The 18,355-nt window shown below is 39.3% G+C and overlaps 2 protein-coding genes across 3 annotated transcripts; both read left to right on the forward strand.

Annotated features, from left to right (window-relative positions):
- The first annotated feature begins 154 nt into the window (after positions 1-154).
- LOC108148310 (breast cancer anti-estrogen resistance protein 3 homolog) lies at positions 155-10,643 on the forward strand. 2 transcript variants are annotated; one of them, XM_017275300.2, is made up of 9 exons: positions 155-319; positions 380-505; positions 556-708; positions 769-940; positions 5,173-5,560; positions 6,039-7,019; positions 8,059-8,493; positions 9,497-9,903; positions 9,960-10,643. In XM_017275300.2, exons 1-9 carry the CDS (start codon positions 262-264, stop codon positions 10,084-10,086), a joined length of 2,847 nt encoding a protein of 948 aa, XP_017130789.1. In that variant the 5' UTR covers positions 155-261; the 3' UTR covers positions 10,087-10,643. The 2 variants fall into 2 exon arrangements, with proteins under 2 accessions (XP_017130789.1, XP_017130798.1); XM_017275309.2 differs by lacking the exons at positions 155-319; positions 380-505; positions 556-708; positions 769-940 and adding an exon at positions 4,575-4,883.
- Positions 10,644-12,777: 2,134 nt separating this feature from the next.
- On the forward strand, positions 12,778-17,780 carry LOC108148289 (beta-galactosidase). Its single transcript, XM_017275261.1, has 6 exons — positions 12,778-13,035; positions 13,135-13,298; positions 14,218-14,368; positions 15,628-15,967; positions 16,028-16,175; positions 16,454-17,780. Exons 1-6 carry the CDS (start codon positions 12,910-12,912, stop codon positions 17,544-17,546), a joined length of 2,022 nt encoding a protein of 673 aa, XP_017130750.1. The 5' UTR covers positions 12,778-12,909; the 3' UTR covers positions 17,547-17,780.
- Positions 17,781-18,355: the final 575 nt, after the last annotated feature.

Here is an 18,355-nt window from a genome sequence, read left to right on the forward strand (position 1 = left end):
ATATAATAGAGAGTATCTTAAACCTGTCAATTAATCAGTTATCTTAGGTTTTGATTTTATCTTTTTTTCGTCAACAAGAAATTTTTCTACAGGGCATTCAGTCGTCGGTCTTCAATTTGTACGCAGTTAAAGTTCTCTTGAGATACATTTGCTCAAGTTCAGTTGCTTTCCCAAAAGCGCAGCGCGCGGTTGAGTTTTAGTTTTCAGTTGGTCGTTTGGATCTGTGCGTAGAACTGAAGAGGATTGCTGGCATTTGGCATTATGGGGAACATGCAAGCCCGACCGTCTGAGGCCCGCAATGTGCCGAACCGGAGAAGCAGTGAGTGATAGATTCCTTGTCACTTGAATCATTATGGCCTATTTCGTAACCGTTTCGAAGGCATGTTGAAGAGCTTTCGGTACTCGAGCGCTCTGCACCGTCGCGAAGATTTGTCCGTCATGGTTCACAACTCTAGGATGAGCATTACTGAATGGCTGGATCTCCTAGAGCTGCAGCAGTACGAAGGTTTGACTAGTGAGCAGATTCCAACTGAGATCTAATATCGTGCTTGCCAGGAAACCTTCAGGAGTTCAGCTTCGTGGACGACGTGGTGGACATAACAGATAAGGAGCTCAAGCAACGTGGAGTGCGCGGTGGCCACCGCCAGACGATGCTCAACAGTCTGCTGGGAGTCCGAGCGAAGCGACGCCAATCTATGAATTTGGAAGGCAAGTCAAGTGCAGAGATATCTGTAATCTAATTCCCCCAAAGAGATATATCTGTTATAGCTGTAAGCAGTGCCCCGCAAGTAGTTTGGCGGCGGAAGAACTCCTGTCCGCTAGTTAATCTAGGCGGGAGTTCCCCAATTATGGCGGGAAGTCGCGATAACGGACCCGGCGTGATTATCACCAAAAGCGGAAAGATTCTTAAGCAACTCACCATCGATGAAACTTCCACAGTGTAAGTGCGAATTTAAATTTTACACAATGTGTATAGACAATAGTTGATATGAAAAGAATGCATTGTATACGTGCGAAAATTCGGGTGGCCAAAATTGTCATCCGTTCTAGAGTTTGATGATCAAGTATACACGGTTATGAGTTTTATTTGAAAAACCTGCTTGCTTGTATACTTTTGCACAGTGTATTATAGTTTTGGACGCAGTGAGCCTTGCGACCCTATAAGGAGTATATCTACACATATTCTTGGTCGAACTTACCCTCAAATTGACACCTATAGTAGCATAACAGCGAAATTTTGGAAACTATCAATATGATCTTTTGTGTGACAATATGCCTCTATCCAATTGCCAAGTTTACCCTTGCAAAGGGTAAATATATATCATATATCTCCCATATGAAAAATCGGAAAAAACTAACTTAATATTAATAACTTCGCTGTTAACAAATAGAAAAAAGTTATATAAAACAGAATTACAGTTTTAGTTTTGTTAAATTCGGACGACTTATCATATAGCCCCCACTAGAACAATCACAAAAGAAAAAAAACCAAGAAAAGAGGCCAAAGTTTATAAACCCATCGCAGCTCTTTCTAAAATTTAAATATTCCTAAAAAACAACAATATTCCGATTTTTATGCGATCCTTGGGCATTTTAATGAAATTAAAATCGATTATCCAAAATAAACGAGAAAGAAAGCTATAGTCGAGTTTCCCGACTATATCATACGCATTACTCAGCCAACAGACTTCTACTTAAATATTCCTGACTAAAGCAATCGAGGATTAGGTGGCGCCATCTGTCGAACAGCGTAGCCAAAACTAGAAGCTATGAGCGTGCAGCACCCCCGCATCCCGCTAACAGTTCTTTTACTCTGTCTCTCTCTTGAAGCGATTACCGGCAGAGCAGCGGTCGAATAACGGCAGAGGACTTAATAACCCTATAACTTCTAAAATAGTACCTCGATTTTGAAAATTTTTAAATCAGCAAAGAATAGTCCGATCTTAATATAGCATATTGTTAATAGAATAGCATAGCATATCACTAAAGACGATAGTACATGTAGTGACGCTGCACAAAAGAGCGCGTGCAAAGGAGACTACTATATAAAGCCGCAGAATTGAAAATCTGCTGTGGTGATCTGATGGTAACGAGTAATACACCAATCGAAAGGTATCGTTAAATGAATAAGGATTGCATAGCAAGGAAAATTATACTTTACGAAAATAATTTGTTCAGGAGAAAGGGCGCTGAAAGTGACATTATAAATATTCCACTTTTTTAGCACAGTTTTAATTTTGTTGAAAATACTCGTATAATGCCACCCAATTAGCTTGGATCCGATGCTCCGTTCAAAAGTTATTCATTTCGTTGGATATATTTCTAAATGAAAATTTACTGTTTACTGTCAGTTTCAAAAATTGACTTGTTTTAGAATTCTGGAATAAATTTTCATGTGATGGGCAAGTCGTTACAAAAAAAGTTGTTCTTCGACTTTTTTAAAAACTATTTTTTTTTAGCGGGGAATCGCTTAAAATAGCTAACCCTTGCTCGGCTTCATTAAACTAGTGAAGCTATGGACAAGTAAAATATGTCATTAAAAATAATTGCCAAATGCTAATTACGTTGCTTTTACAAAATTGGTCTAAATAAAATAGTTAAAAAATAATTTTTTTTTTAAATTTTAGAAAGTTATCAAATCCAATTTTTGTTTCACTCTTTACTATATTGGTAAAAAAAAATGTTGCAGCATGAATGATTTTTAAAGTTATTAAGCAAGAATTTCTTCCTAAAAATAAGCACCATTAATTTGATGAGGAAAATGCTATACAAAAATAATTTAAGCAAACTAATATGATTGATATTAAATTGAAGTATAGCAAAAGTTTTTTTTTGTAAAAAATGGTAATAACATTATGTGCTTTAACAATATTTCAAACAAAGACTTCTGATACAAAAAAAAAATCCTCTTAAAGACTTTTTTTATCTCATTAAGAGGTATTTTTTTTTGGTATTGTAAGAAAGGTAGTTTGTGGAGTAATTTTCGTTTCCTTGGCATAATTTCTTCAAGTAAAAAAATTAAGGAATTATAGCCAAAATTTAGTTTTCGTGTTCACATTTTAGTGATTTTTTTGAAAACGCCAGTATAGATAGAGTATAGAGATTACGCAACTTTTGATATATAACACACTTTTCTCTAAAAATTCGCTTTAGATAGCTATTCAGCGTTATAAAATTCAACATATTTCAGATCCTTATAATAAGCATGTTTGTTTATTTCTTTATTTATGCTTATTTGCATGCCCAAAAGTCTATGCCAAGCCAATTTTAAAATTTTTATTACAGCTTTTATAAGAAAAATGAAAAAATATGCAAGGGTGTTATAGACAAAAATAATTTTTCTATGATCAGGGGTCGGAACTGTATTCTTCGGTTTTTTCAATGTAGTAGTAGTAGGAGTTTTCTTTATTTATAAAAAATACAATGAGGAAACGGCATTACACATTTACAATTAAAGAGATTTACATATATTTTTACAAACAGGAAAAGGAGTATTTATATATACGACTTGGTTATTTTAACCGTCCGTCGATCGATTTTTATTAATCTTTCACATTTCTTTTGAGCTGTTAGAACTATTTAAATATTTCTGCTTACTCAGAAATGAATAATATCTAACTATTGTCAACAGTAAACTGCTTCGTAGATTAATCTGCTCCAATGATCAATACTTTTGTACAACTGCCAACAATTTTATTGTTGACACCCGCATCGGTCATTTTAGATGAAACAGTGCTGTACAATTTCCAAGCATTGTTAGAACTGTGTGCTATGTATTTTCAATAGACAAGTGACAAGGAACGACTCATGGTCTTACTACTCTTTTATTGTTACCAAGTTTTGAAAACAAAAACTTCTGATATCAAACACCTCTTGACGAGGTAAAATTGAAGTGACGATCGCCCCTTTAACTCCAAAAACTTCTGATATACTATTTTGTGGCGATTATTATTTAATTTACCAAAAAAAACTTTCTTTTTATTCAATTAGTTTCGTAATCGGCAGAAAGCTGCACAATAAAATAAGCCTTGATTGTCCGAAGAGTAGGCTACAAAAAATGTCCTCTTAAAACCAAAACTTAAATTGACTTTGTTTTTAATTTTATTAAAATCAGAAAACGTTATCATAAAGCTGTCATAGGAGCGATCGAATAATTGAGCTGGAAATCATCATAGCTTCAATGTTTTTAAACAAATAATTCAAAGTTTAAATGTTTTCAAGAGCATTTATTTTTTGCAATAGCTGCGTATATGAACTTCGGCTTGCGGAAGCTTGCTTCTTTTCTTGTTTTTGTTTAATTTTAAGACGATTTATACCACGATTAATATAAATATTTGTGTTGTTGCATTCTGTATCCGATTTGATGTTAGCGAAAATTTCTGGGATGGCGACTTCAAAAACCCCCTTAATTTGCGTTGATTTCGATATCAGACATCGTCCACCACACATTAAAGATTTCCTTCTCGTCGACAACATATGTTTCAATAACATACAGTCTGCGCAAACTCCTAGAATTTCCCATAAACTGACTCGAAGCGCTGTAGAACTTTCAAAAAACAAAACCCAAAACAAACTGCGCGGAGTAGCGTAGCGAACAGAGAACAGTGAACAACCCCTAAAAGGACACCGCACTCGAGGCCATTGCCGTGGACTTTTCAGAACAGATTCGAGCGGCAAAGGGTTCAGACTACTGCATCACTATAGGGCTGGATATCTAATATAAATCTTATTTTAAAGACAGATTCGTGATAACAAATTCTAGATACTTTTAAATGGATCCACTTGTATACAAATTGTTCGCCTAGTACCGTACTAGAGATACTAAGAAAAGGGGTTAGGGTGTGTCCTCTCCTAAGTTTTTCCTAACAAAATGGGCGTAGCAGGTGAGTAATAAGAAAGGCGGACAGGTTTTCTTAAACACCAGATGCACTTTTTATGAGTTGTATAATTTCATATATCGTTTTTTCGGTAGCTTGCGCATAGTTTATTTTCTTACAACATTATTGCCAAAACTCGGTTTGTATTTTTTGCACTTGAACTTCACACATATACTTGTCCATATACCGAGGACCAAATCCTTTGGGAGCGAATTTCCCTCAAGCCGCTTGTGGGAGGAATGGCCTCTGTTACCATCAAATTACCCAAAATAAGGGAATTTATCTCTTCCCACAGATACGAGGAACTGAGACCGCGGTCCAAGTGCAACAGTGCCAGTTGGACCATCGAGGGCGGCAACATGGAGGGCTATGGCAGCAGCACCGCCTCCACGCCGCTATCTAAAGACCAGTCCCAGACCAACGCCAATTCCAATCCCAATCCCAATCCCGGCGAGCACCAGGAGGCCATCGCCTTGAAGAAGGCGCTCGAGTGGGAGCTTAGTCTGGACGCCCGAGAGCTCCGTTCCCACGCCTGGTACCACGGAGCCCTGCCCCGCCAACGAGCCGAGGACATTGTGCAGCGCGAGGGCGACTTCCTAGTCCGCGACTGCGCCTCCCAGCCGGACAACTACGTGCTCAGCTGCCGGAGCAAGGCGGCCGTTCTGCACTTTGTGCTCAACAAGGTGGGTGCAAAGTAGCCGCTAATAGTGCAAGTCTGTATCATGCACCCTAAAATTATATATCTTCAATCTAAACAGTTTGGGACGCTTTCGTCTATCTGATGAATGCATTCTTCATTAGATCGTGTTACAATGGATAGGAACGTTAGGAAGCGTTAGTTTGGAAAGTTCCGACTTTTATTGGGACAGTCAGCCAGAAGTTTAGAAAAATTAAGGCTAAATACAGCTTCCTTTTCTTAAAGATTTATGCTCAGACTATACTGTTCTACTATACTGGAGGGATTGTCTATATTATTAATTATCTATTTTCTTTAATTACTATTTTGCGTTCTCTGTGAGCTGTGTAACGTAAGGAAGCGCAGCTTTCGCGTTATTTGCCAACATTATTGTAACCTCGATAACCATTTTTTTAAATTACGGTGCTTGAAAATGGGGTGACGGGCTTGGCTTTAAGAATAAATAAATAAATTTCTTATTTCAGTTGGTGCTACAACCGGAGACAGTTTACGAACGCGTACAGTTCCAGTTCGAAGAGGATGCCTTTGACACCGTTCCCGACCTAATAACTTTCTACGTGGGATCCGGCAAGCCCATCTCGTCGGCGTCGGGGGCACTCATCCAGTTTCCCTGCAATCGCACCTATCCGCTGTCCTTCTACGGCCACAAGATCGTGGGCAACCAGCTGCACACCCAGATGCTGGCCGGGCTGAGGGGTCTAAGTCCTCTGAACTCGCCGATGGCCAGCAATGGGGGAACCTTTCGCTTCGATCCTCAGCAGCAACAGGCATCGGCATCCCCCATGGCCAGATCCCCGGCCAGTCCGCACTGCTCTCCTCCAAGGGCTCGACGAGAGGTTCCTCCGCCACCGCGACTGCCTTGCAAGAAGCAGCAGCGCTCCCAGAGCCTCACGCCTGCCCAGGCCATGCTGGTGAGCAACATCAACAAGCTCCAGGAGCAGCAGCACCTGCAGATGCAGGAGCCTGAGAACGGGAATGGCCACGGCCACGGGATGGTCCGCTTCCAGACGATCGCCCGGTGCAACCCCACGAGCGAGCACCACCTCGAGAGCAAGTTCACCACCCACTCACTGCCCAGGGCCAACACCTCGGCGGCGCAGGCCCTGCGCCAGCAGGCGGTGGCCCGGATCTCGAGTCTGGCGAGGAACTGCAGCCTGGACTCGCCGGCCGACTCTCAACCGCCCAGTCCGCCGCCCAAGCCGCGCAAGGAACCCATGGCTGCGGTCCTGGCCTACCAGGCCAGTGGATCCGACTCGGGCAACGGCTCCGGCGACTCTGTTCTCGGGGATGCCTGCGAGGCTAGCATACAGCGGGGAGTTATTATCAAGAATCCCCGATTCATGACCACCTCAGTCTCCAACGGTACGCTGAAGAGCTTCACCGAATTTGACGCCCTTGCCGCCGAGGAGGAGCTTTTCACCATGGCCATAGAGGAAGTGAGAACGGTAAGTCGTTGCGCTTTGATATTTCGGCCTTTAAATTCTTTAATGGCTTATGAATTCAATATTTATTTACAATTTTATTAGAAATAGGATTTTTTGACTATTTCACAAATAATTAGAGCACAAGCAAATCATAGTTCTAGAAAAACAAAATCTTCGCCCGCAGGTTAAATTTTAGCAAATTGCTAACTTAATTCCTCTTAATGCAAAACCTGTCATTATACTCATAGAAAAAATCCAGAATTTCGCTGTCAAATCAAGAACGAACGTTGCCCAAAGTAGAGTAAATTCGAACTTTTTTGATTCAAGTATGAAAGGCAATGTTCAAGTACAAATTATTCAATCCCGAAGCTCTACATTTGAGAATAAACGTCATCAGTCATAGTACTCAAAAGTGCTTGAAGAAAGTGTGAAAGGTATTGCTTTGAGTACGACAAATTCTTTATGCAAGTATAAAAGTTTCTTAGTTTAATTTTTCTTAAAAAGTTTTTTTTTTCTTTTTCTTTTTTTTCATTGATTTCATATGAATTTAGAATGACAGGGAACATGATAAACTGATAAGTAAAGGAAAAAGAACATCAAACTTATTTTGTTAAAAAAAAGTCCAATCATTTTAAGAACGAAATGTTCTTGTTTTTAATTAATAGTCTTTGTGTTTTTGTTAAATTAATAGTTTTTAATAAAGTTTACTGTTTTTAATAATTCTGGTATTATTTACAAACACTATAAGCAGTGTTAAAGTGAAAAATAACGTTTTCTCTGTGTATTAAAAAAACATTTTGAAATGTTATTATCAAGTATGATCCGTACTTATCCTGTACACGTTCGTCCTAAAAATTTAAGAATTTTTCGGCCTATTTTCAAGTACGTCCGTACTAAAATTATTTGTTCTACTTTTTTCTGGGTGTATCAATCTGTAAAAATGTTATTTATTTTTATTTTTTAACTTCTAAGAGTCAGTAGAGTTCAAAATTTTATGCTGACTTACCTTTAAAATACGTATGTGTGTTACCAAAAAAATATCATTCTTTTTTCAATTTAGGCAAGCAAGTTCGACTTTGAAAACTTTGTCACTCTGCTACTGCCATCTGTGGACAATAAGCCACTGGACGGCGATGCCCTCAACACCTTCAAGATGATGCTTTTAGAGACGGGCCCAAAGCTGCTGGCGGAGCATATAACCCGCATCGACATTGGCCTGTTTCTGGAGGAGCCATCCAACGAGGAGGACTACTATCTGAGCTGCTCGGGTCTTGAGCTGCTGACACTGCCCCACGGAAAGCTCTTCCGCGAGGACATTATCGAGCGGACGCAGTGCATCAAGCTAATGGTGGCCGTGACTATACTCACCTGTCAAACGGATCTGGACCGGGCCCAGCTACTTAGTAAATGGATTCAGATAGCCGTGGAGACTAAGACTGCACTGGGAAATCTTTTTGGGTTCTGTGCCATCATGTTGGGGCTATGCATGCAACAGGTGAGATCTTTTTGGGTGCAGTGCACACAACAAATTGTAATGAACACTTTTAGGTTAAGAAAAACTTTAACTATCATATATTCGAGTTTTTTTTAATTTCGGTATTTTTACACCAGTTACTCGTAGAGTAACGTAAAGTATAAGGAAGGAAGCGTTCCAATCCGATAAAGTATATATATCCTTGATCAGGATGAATAGCCGACTCGATCGAGCCATGTCCGTCTGCCATATAAACGTCAAGACGTCATAAACAATACAAGCTAGAGAATTGTAATTTAACACGCCCACCTTAACGCCCACGAATTGCGAAAGTCTGTCATTTCTCTCTGAGACTTGTTAGACCTGAGTTATTGGGCTGTGTGTATGTGGTTCGGTCGTGCCTACCGGCAAACACGAAAATTTTAAGCTCGAAATATTATTTTAGAAGTTATTAAGTCCTCTACCGCTGCTCTGCCGGCAAAACACTATGCTATACTTATTAAATAGCGCTGTGGTGATCTGATTTAAAGAGACAGACAGAACTTCTAGGATTGGCAATCCAGTTCCACAGATGGCGCCAGCTAGAGCCCGAGTGTCTTGTGGGGGAATATTTAGTTTGAAGTTTATTTATTAGCTGAGCTATAGAGTTATAATTTCTTTTATTTTAAGTTCGGCAACTTAATAAATCAAGAATGAAGGGTATAGTCGAATGCCCCGACTAATAAAACCCTTTACTCAGCTAACCAATGTCAAAACAAATATGCCGCCAGGAAATTATCGGGCCTCAGGTGGCGTCATCTACCGAAAATGTACATTTCTGCTAATATGTTGTAAAACAATGGTTAGGTTTGCAAAATTTTTTTACGAGTTGATGGATTATTTTCATCAGCCAACTTTCAGCTAAAATTTGTTAACAAGCCGAATAATTTTCTAAAACAATATCTCCTAATGAAGGTGGCTTCCATGGATCCATTATCACAGATTTTTTTCAAAACGAAGTGTCTTTTCTTGCTCTCACATCCAGATTCAGAAGCTCGACCAAGCCTGGCACATCCTGAGGCAGCAGTATACGGACAGTGCCTTCACCTTCGAGGCCAAGCTGCGTCCCACGTTGAGCACCATGAACGAGGCCTCTAATCCTCAGGCCCCAAACACAACCGTTCCTCATGTTCTTCTATACGCGCTATTGATCGATCGGCCCGTGATGGACATCATAAACCATTCGAACATTGATGATCGTCCAGCACTGTACCACACATGTATTACTCCTTGGGAGTCAAAGGCGGACGACTTCGGCATGTCCATTAATTTTCAGCACCTCGACGCTTCGCGCGGCTTTCTAAAGAACTTGGACTTATATCGAAAGAATGCCAAGATCATTCTCGAGGACGCCAGCCCCAGGCTGGATGAGCTTCTAGCAGATGCGTTTCGGTGATATTGCAGAATCCACTCCTTGGTTGCCGCTCTAACTCTTTTTTCACTTTTAGAACCGAGTTCCATGTGAAGTTCCTATGGGGCAGTTCCGGGGCCACTGCGAAGTCCGAAGACCGACATAGCAAGCTGGAAAAGGTGCTAACCCTTATGGCCGACAAGTTCTGCATGATGACCGAATAGTATTATGAGAATTGACTCTAGTCTTTGCTAATAACAAAAAAGAACTTACTGTATTTAAAGGAACACTACAACATTTTTTCGACTATTCGAAATTCGTCTTTACCGAACTATCTCCAATGTTTCCAGACCCTCCGCAAATTTGAATTTCGTGCTGTCTCTACCTCAGCCTGATTATGTTTTATTTCAGCAGAAACACAAAAGCACTTTATGTTACAGTTCAAATATTGATTAGCCTAAGTTAAGCCAACTTTAGAAATGAACGAGTATGCGATGAGAAACTGGGAAAATAAAATAGAACCCAACTAGTTATCATTTATTCAACAGAAACTTTTAAAGAGCAGTCTTACTCTGACATACTATTAAAGATTTCTACTTACGTAACATATTATTCTATTTAAAAACGTACTCTACTATAGATCAGACAATATACGTTAATCAAAACTTAATACTTAAACATATTCTCACACATAATAATATAGGCATAACACTGAGAATGCATAATGCTTTACAATTTTATACATGTAAAGATAATGCAAATAAAGAGAATACTTAAGCCATGGTGGAGGACTTTATTATCTTCTTCGGGTTCCTCGACCTTTTGTTTACATTACACTAAGGCTCTGTACCGCACAAATACCTTTCACATTTGATCAGTATTGCTAATCGAGTCGATCTAGTCGTGTCAGTCTGACGGTCCGTATAAACGTCAAGCTCTCGAAAACTACATGAGCTAGTAATTGGGCAGTATATGTTTCTGCGGTATAAATCTATCGCCACGCAGAAAATTTTCCAAGTCAAACAATAATTTCAGTAGTCATTGAATAAATCCAAAATCAAATATAATCGTTTACTTTACTGCAAGCATTTAGATATGCTTCAATGTGTGTTTCCCACAAAAAATTACGCTTTCGACTTTATGGCGAATTTATAATATAAATATAATTTAATTTAATTTATAATAAATATAATATTAATAAATTGTTAGATTCGTAAATGTTCAATTTTTAATGTAAAATGACAAAATTATTTTCGGTTTACTGGCTTGTATTTTTTAAGAAATTATTTATGTTGTCGGAACTTCAGTTTTAGCAATTTTTTCAAACTTTATCGAGCTTCTATATTAGGAAACCTATCCTTACAACATATATGGATGAGTTAAAGAATCATCTATTTATAGTGAAATAAGCTATCGATGACCGGAATAGCTTAACTGGAGACAAAATATAAAATTGGTATGAAATCAGATGAAAAACTTTCTTTACGCTTAAAAAAAAATGGTACCATACAAAAAATGTGGAGTGTCATTTTTTGGAACAGGAAGTCAATCTGCACCGGAAAATAAAGGAAGATTTCTTGGATTTAAATTTGTAAGCCAGTGTAATCAGGAGAGAATGGTTTACAGTCTGGATTACTTTGTCATAGGCATGGTCGCCTTGCAATGCTGGTCGTATATAATCTGCATTACTATTAATAGGAATCGACTTCGGGTCCGATTACAATTCAATATTTAATAAAAAAAACGTATACTGAGTTGCAATGCAGTAAGGCTTACAAAAAAAATAAAAATATTCTTTCCCCAAGTAAGAATGGACCCTGGACATGACGAAGTCAAGTAAATCAATCAGGATAGATAAAAAGCTGATTTTGTTTAATTTTGTCTTCTGTTGTTTTTTGTAATTAAAAAAGAAGCACAAATGTTATATCTCTGACTAAAAATAGTAAATGTGATCCATAACTTTTGAGCTAAAAGTAATGAATTTTTTCTCCAGAACCCACTATTTCGCCGCTTAGTCTGTGAGTTGATCCTAAATCCTAAATGCTGTAAGCACCCGGTTGGGTGTGTTTTAAGAACACAATTTTATCTCGCGAAGTTTCAGTTAATTTAATTAGTTATCCGGTTTTTTATAATTACAAAAAACAACAGAAGACAAAATTAAGCAAAGCTGTTTATTTATCCTGATTGATTTACTTGACTTAGTTATATGATGTGAACCGTTTGTTACAAATTTAGTATGTCTTAGCTTTTGCATAAGCTTTGGTTGATAAGACTCATTGAGATACTGAGTAATGACTTGAAAATTATAGATAAGTCGAAGAGCTCATTAAAACAAATAAAACTATGACTCCTCATTATTGACTATGACTCCCCCCTTATTGAATTTTGAGCTACTTAAGCTGATTTAAAGCATGTTTTGAAAACAACAAAAACGAAATGGGTTACGAAAAAATGCCTTTATATGTTATTTTAAAAAAATTTGACAATTGAAATTGGGTCACAACATTTTTGCGACTTGAAGGAATGAGGCTTGTCTAATCTTGAATCAAATTTGGGTTCTTATAGTAACCGAGATCTCGCCGCTTATATTGGCTGTTAACCCTGATTGAGATTAATGAATTGCTTAATTAAGTAACACTTCAAATGGCAAATAAATAACTGAAAGAAAAACAGTTATGTCCCAACTAATATAATCAGTACACGAGTCGATTAGCTCCGGAGCACTCATGATTTGAGAAAACACTTGCAAATACATATAACAACTTTGAATTCAAAAGGAATTGCGATTAACCGGCTAAATGTGCAGCTTTATCAGCCACTCAAGAGGCGTCCAACGGGCCTTATCATGCCTCCAGGAAAGACTCGTTCAAAGTTCCCGACAGCCAAACAAGCCCATTACCCATTACCATGGCATTGTGCTCTGGACAGCACTAGCGAGCGGAGGTCTTCCACGCCAGTCGTTTGAGCTTTAAGCTTCTCCGGACAAAACATTTTGTAGACTTTTAATTCGCACTTCTAGAGTCAGAGCTCAGAGCTCAGAGCTCAATATGAGCAGCGGCTGTCGCTGCACTCGAAAGCTGACAATGGCCGTGAGTGGATGTCTGATTGTCGCGGTGATGGCCCTCACCGTCGGGCTTTGTGTGGGACTGGGCGGCGACAGCGAGGCCCTCGAGGTGAGTCTACCTTGGTTTGGTTTGGTGGTTTCACTGGCGGGCTACTTAGTAACCATTGCCCAACAACCGGTATCTAAATTTGATCGCAAATTCAAATAGGACCAGCCAAGATTTACGATCGACCACCAGGCCAACACCTTCATGCTGGATGGCAAGCCCTTCCGGTACGTCTCTGGATCGTTTCACTACTTCCGGGCTGTGCCCGAGTCCTGGCGGAGTCGGCTGCGGACAATGCGAGCATCTGGTCTGAATGCACTTGACACGTAAGTTATTCTACTGAGTCTCGCATGAATCGCATGAATGTATACACTGAGACAATTTGTCGTTCAACCGCCCTCGGTTTATAATGCACACGAAATTCAACTACATATAAAAAGAGCAAAGTGTAAAATAAATTACGATATGTCCCAATGATCCTCTCTTGAGTGATAACTTCAAGCTTCGGCTTGTATGACAATAATAGAATACTTTACTTAAGTCAATAGCATTTTTTTAAAGTTAACTGAGATAAAGTTATTAATCTTGTCTTCATTCTTCTTCGTGAAATTGACCAATGCCCACAAGTACCAAAAGAAAAATTATCAAAAATATTAGTACATTTTTTCGTTTTTTTTTTTTTATAATTTTAGCTTTTTTTATTTTTTTCAAATAAGTGACTAAAGTTTCTAAAAGTTGGGGCCTTATTTTAATTTATTTAAATCGGGAAATGATATTTTATAGCTGTCATAGAAACGATCGAAATAACGGTTTAATTTTTTTTAACATATGCGCAAATAATTCGAAGTTTAGATGTTATAAAGAATATTTAATTTGTGCAATAGCTGCAGGAGTATATAAACCCTTGCCTTGACGAAGTTATCTTCCTTTCATGTTTAGGGAGGATTTTGTTTTATATCAAACAAAACAATTTTTTTCAACGATAAGTGTCGAGCTAAAAAAATTATAAATGAGAAAAAAAAATGAATTGTGAAATGATTTGTCACGAAAAAACTTGCAAAAACTACTACTTCTACGCAGCTGAGTTTTCGGCATCTACAGATTAAAGCCATAGATAAAGGATTGCACATTTTAAGAAATACTTTAATGTATATGGGCCGAAGCCTCATTATTTTTCGGAGAACCTTTAACTTTAAATTTGCCTTAGCTTACTACAAACCTGAAATTATTGATTCTTATTTCCAGCTATGTAGAATGGTCGCTCCACAATCCCCATGATGGCGAATACAACTGGGAGGGCATTGCGAATGTGGTCAGATTCTTGGAGATTGCCCAGGAGGAAGACTTCTACATCATCCTCCGCCCGGGTCCCTACATTTGTGCCGAGCGAGACAATGTAAGTATTTAAATAATTACATATGTATGTATGTACATATACTGGGTAATTTCAAAACATATTTAAGTCCTTGCAAAGCACCAGGCATCTGAATGTTCATTTTCCCATTGTCAGTTGACGAGGTTAACCAAAAAAATAGATATAATACACTACCCTATGGTTATCCTATGTAAGAAATCAGAAAACATTCACATTGGCAAGCTATTGGTTTCATAGCTTTGATTTATGACAAAAGTTTATCAAAGAATTCTCTGTTACTTGGGTAAATTTTGTTTTTACGTTACTAGAATCTGTTAATCTGCACAGAACTGCCAGTATCATTTTTACCATTAAATAATGTAAAATTTATTAAAGGACGTAATTTGGTAAGGAATTTTATAAAAACGAGTATCAGCCTTTACTTTTTATGAACAATTGTCATTAGTCTTGCCGTTTATTAACAATAACCGAAATAAACAGCAATTGAAAGGTTATTTTTTTAGTGTAAGTCGTGAGACTTCTAAGAATTTGTTCCTTTCACGCCAGCAAAAAAAATTAATGCGCAAAAGCCGTTTTTTATGCATGTGTGAAAATATGTATGAATGTATGTACATATATTGAGCGCGCCAATTTTTGGCGCCAAAGTTTGTGCACATGTATGTATGTGTATTTTTTGTTGATGTGACCATCGTTGCATATGTAGATATTTATTGTGTTAATGTTCAACATACAAGAACCATACATACAGCATCAATACTTGTGATCAAAATTTGTCATCAAGAAATTTCGCAAAGTTTTAAAAGGAAGTGGCGGTAATAATAATATAGTTTTACAAACATGAGAAATAAATGGGACGGACAGTAACCAAAAGAAAGTTTTTTTTTTTTTAATTATTTACATACAAATTAATTTGTCATAAGCAGCGAATATAAAATAAAGTCCGCTAAGGTACTACATACATACATACATACATATGTACATATGCATGTTTTTACAAACATGTTATAAAGTATTATTGTTTGAAATAACCGGTAACCAAAATTTGTTTTGGTTAAAATAATAAAATATTTACCAAAACCGAAACCGATAAAAGTAGTCATATTGGTTTGGTTTTAGTCCCTGATCAATATATGTATATTCTTCCTCAACGAACTTAAATAGTTTGTATTGAAAATAGGCATACCCAGTAGGTAGAACTACGTATGTAGATACATAAGTAGTCAAAAAATCTGCGATTAATGCAACTACGGGGAAAACCCGCTACACCATTACCTTTTCAGGGTGGTCTTCCCCACTGGCTCTTTGCCAAATACCCGTCCATAAAGATGCGGACCAACGACCCAAACTACATCTCAGAGGTGGGCAAGTGGTATGCGGAGTTGCTGCCACGCCTCCAGCACCTGCTCGTGGGCAACGGCGGCAAGATCATCATGGTGCAGGTGGAGAACGAGTACGGGGACTACGCCTGCGACCACGACTACCTCAACTGGCTGCGGGACGAGACGGAGAAGTACGTGGCCGGGAAGGCCCTGCTCTTCACGGTGGACATTCCCAACGAGAAGATGAGCTGCGGAAAAATCGAGAACGTGTTTGCCACCACTGACTTTGGCATTGATCGCAGTGAGTTGAGCCAAGTAGAGGCTGACCCAAAAGCATAGTGTTGCATTACCCGCATTGCAGTCCATGAGATTGACAAGATCTGGGAAATGCTGCGCGTCCTACAACCCACTGGCCCTCTGGTCAACTCGGAGTTCTATCCTGGCTGGCTGACCCATTGGCAGGAGCAAAACCAAAGGCGTGATGGCCAAGAGGTAGCCGATGCTTTAAGGTGAGTTAAATCATCCATAACTTATATCCAAAGAGAACTTTATTTCGATTCGGTATGGAGTCACTCCAAGTCAATAGTGTACCCACTTTTATACCCAATCAAGCCATGTCCGTATGTCCTTCCGTTTAAGCGCAAAGTTGTCTTTTACTTTTGCTAAACCTAATTAATTATAAAAAAAATTATAATTATTTTTAACTTGGCGTGTTCGAATGATATACTTTTATTATTTCTCTTTTACCATTTCACATAAGAAATAAAATAAAATTAAATGATTCCAGGACAATCCTTAGCTACAACGCCAGTGTTAATTTGTACATGTTCTTCGGGGGCACCAACTTCGGTTTCACCGCCGGAGCCAACTACAACCTGGACGGTGGCATCGGATACGCGGCGGACATTACCAGCTACGACTACGATGCGGTGATGGACGAGGCCGGAGGAGTGACCAGCAAGTACAACCTGGTTCGGGCTGCAATCGGGGAGTTCCTTCCGCTGCCCGAGATTCCCTTGAGTCCCGCCAAGCGCCTGGCCTACGGAAAGGTGGAGGTGACACCCAAGCTGGCGCTGCTCTCGCCCGAAGGACGTGCTGCGCTCTCCAGAGGGGACGTCGTGAAGTCAACCAAGCCCAAATCCTTTGAAGAGCTGGACTTGTACTCGGGCCTCGTTCTGTACGAGACGGAATTGCCGAGCATGGACTTGGACCCGGCACTGTTGAAAGTAGATCAGATCAAAGACCGCGCACACGTCTTCGTGGACCAGGAGCTGGTGGGCACACTCTCACGGGAGGCACAGATCTACGCGCTGCCCCTCAGCAAGGGTTGGGGTAGCACCCTTCAACTGCTCGTGGAGAACCAGGGACGCGTCAACTTTTACATCTCCAACGACACAAAGGGCATCTTTGGCGAGGTGAGCCTGCAGCTACACAACGGTGGGTACCTGCCCCTCGAGAACTGGCGGAGTACCGCCTTCCCGTTGGAGCAATCCTCTATCGAACTCTGGCGCCGCGAGCACAGTGACCAGAAGATCCTGGACTCGTTTCTGGCCAGGCAACGCGTTCTCCGCAACGGACCCATCCTCTATACTGGCAGCCTGACGGTGGCGGAGGTGGGCGACACCTACCTGAACATGGCCGGTTGGGGCAAGGGAGTGGCCTATGTGAACGGCTTCAACTTGGGGCGCTACTGGCCCGTGGCCGGCCCGCAGGTCACTCTGTATGTGCCCAACGAAATCCTCCAGCTGGGCGAAAACTCACTGGTCATTCTTGAGTACCAGCGGGCCAACAAGACGACGAGAGGCGATGACTTGCCTGCCGTGCAGTTTGACGCAGTTGCTCAGCTGGATGGAGAGTCCGGAGATGTTACACTTAAATAATATATGGGAATTATTTTTGGACATGTCTTTATTTGAAGCAGTTTTGATTGATCTTTGTATCGACAACCTTTAAGCCTTATATAATACATTTTCTAACTCCTATCATACATCTATGTTTATCTGTGCTTAAATTATTTTTGTTAATCTTTGCTTGACTGATCCGTTCCTTATTTCAGCTCGCTTTCAATTGACTTTTTCCGTTACCATTATAATATAATTTAATTACAATAATAATTATTTGCATTTTTATTGATGTTTGATTAGCTCATATTGTTATACCCTTGCAGAGGGTATTATAATTTCAGTCAGAAGTTTGCAACGCAGTGAAGGAGACGTTTCCGACCCTATAAAGTATATATATTCTTGATCAGCATCACTAGTAGAGTCGATCTAGCCATGTCCGTCTGTCCGTCCGTCTGTCCGTCTGTCCGCCCGTCTGTCCGTCTGTCCGTCCGTTTATATGCAAACTAGTCTCTCAGTTTTAAAGCTATCTGCATGAAACTTTCCCAAAAGTTGTCTTTCTATTGCAGGTAGTATATAAGTCGGAACGAGCCGGATCGGACGACTATATCATATAGCTCCCATAGGAACAATCGGAAAAATAATTGAAAAAAAATTGTAACTTTGCTGTTTTTTAATTTTTTGTTTAGTTCTTCGACATATAGCAATGGGTAAATATTTCAGAATTATGGTTAAAATTTCATCAAAATCGGACGACTATAGCATATAGCTTCCATAGGAACAATCGGAAAAATAATTGAAAAAAAATTATAACTTTGCTGTTTTTTAATTTTTTGTTTAGTTCTTCG

The sequence above is a fragment of the Drosophila elegans genome, unplaced genomic scaffold (assembly GCF_018152505.1).
Source record: "Drosophila elegans isolate 14027-0461.03 unplaced genomic scaffold, ASM1815250v1 contig_397, whole genome shotgun sequence".
Lineage (NCBI taxonomy): Eukaryota > Metazoa > Arthropoda > Insecta > Diptera > Drosophilidae > Drosophila > Drosophila elegans.

Excerpts from the sequence above, each read along its gene's own strand:
- LOC108148310 (XM_017275300.2), top strand. The coding sequence starts at position 262 with ATGGGGAACATGCAAGCCCGACCGTCTGAGGCCCGCAATGTGCCGAAC. Across the intron at positions 506-555 it reads AGAGCTGCAGCAGTACGAAG|GAAACCTTCAGGAGTTCAGC; the intron begins GTTTGACTAGTG and ends CGTGCTTGCCAG. Across the intron at positions 8,494-9,496 it reads TGGGGCTATGCATGCAACAG|ATTCAGAAGCTCGACCAAGC; the intron begins GTGAGATCTTTT and ends TCTCACATCCAG.
- LOC108148289 (XM_017275261.1), top strand. The coding sequence starts at position 12,910 with ATGAGCAGCGGCTGTCGCTGCACTCGAAAGCTGACAATGGCCGTGAGT. Across the intron at positions 13,036-13,134 it reads GCGACAGCGAGGCCCTCGAG|GACCAGCCAAGATTTACGAT; the intron begins GTGAGTCTACCT and ends AAATTCAAATAG. Across the intron at positions 14,369-15,627 it reads TTTGTGCCGAGCGAGACAAT|GGTGGTCTTCCCCACTGGCT; the intron begins GTAAGTATTTAA and ends TTACCTTTTCAG.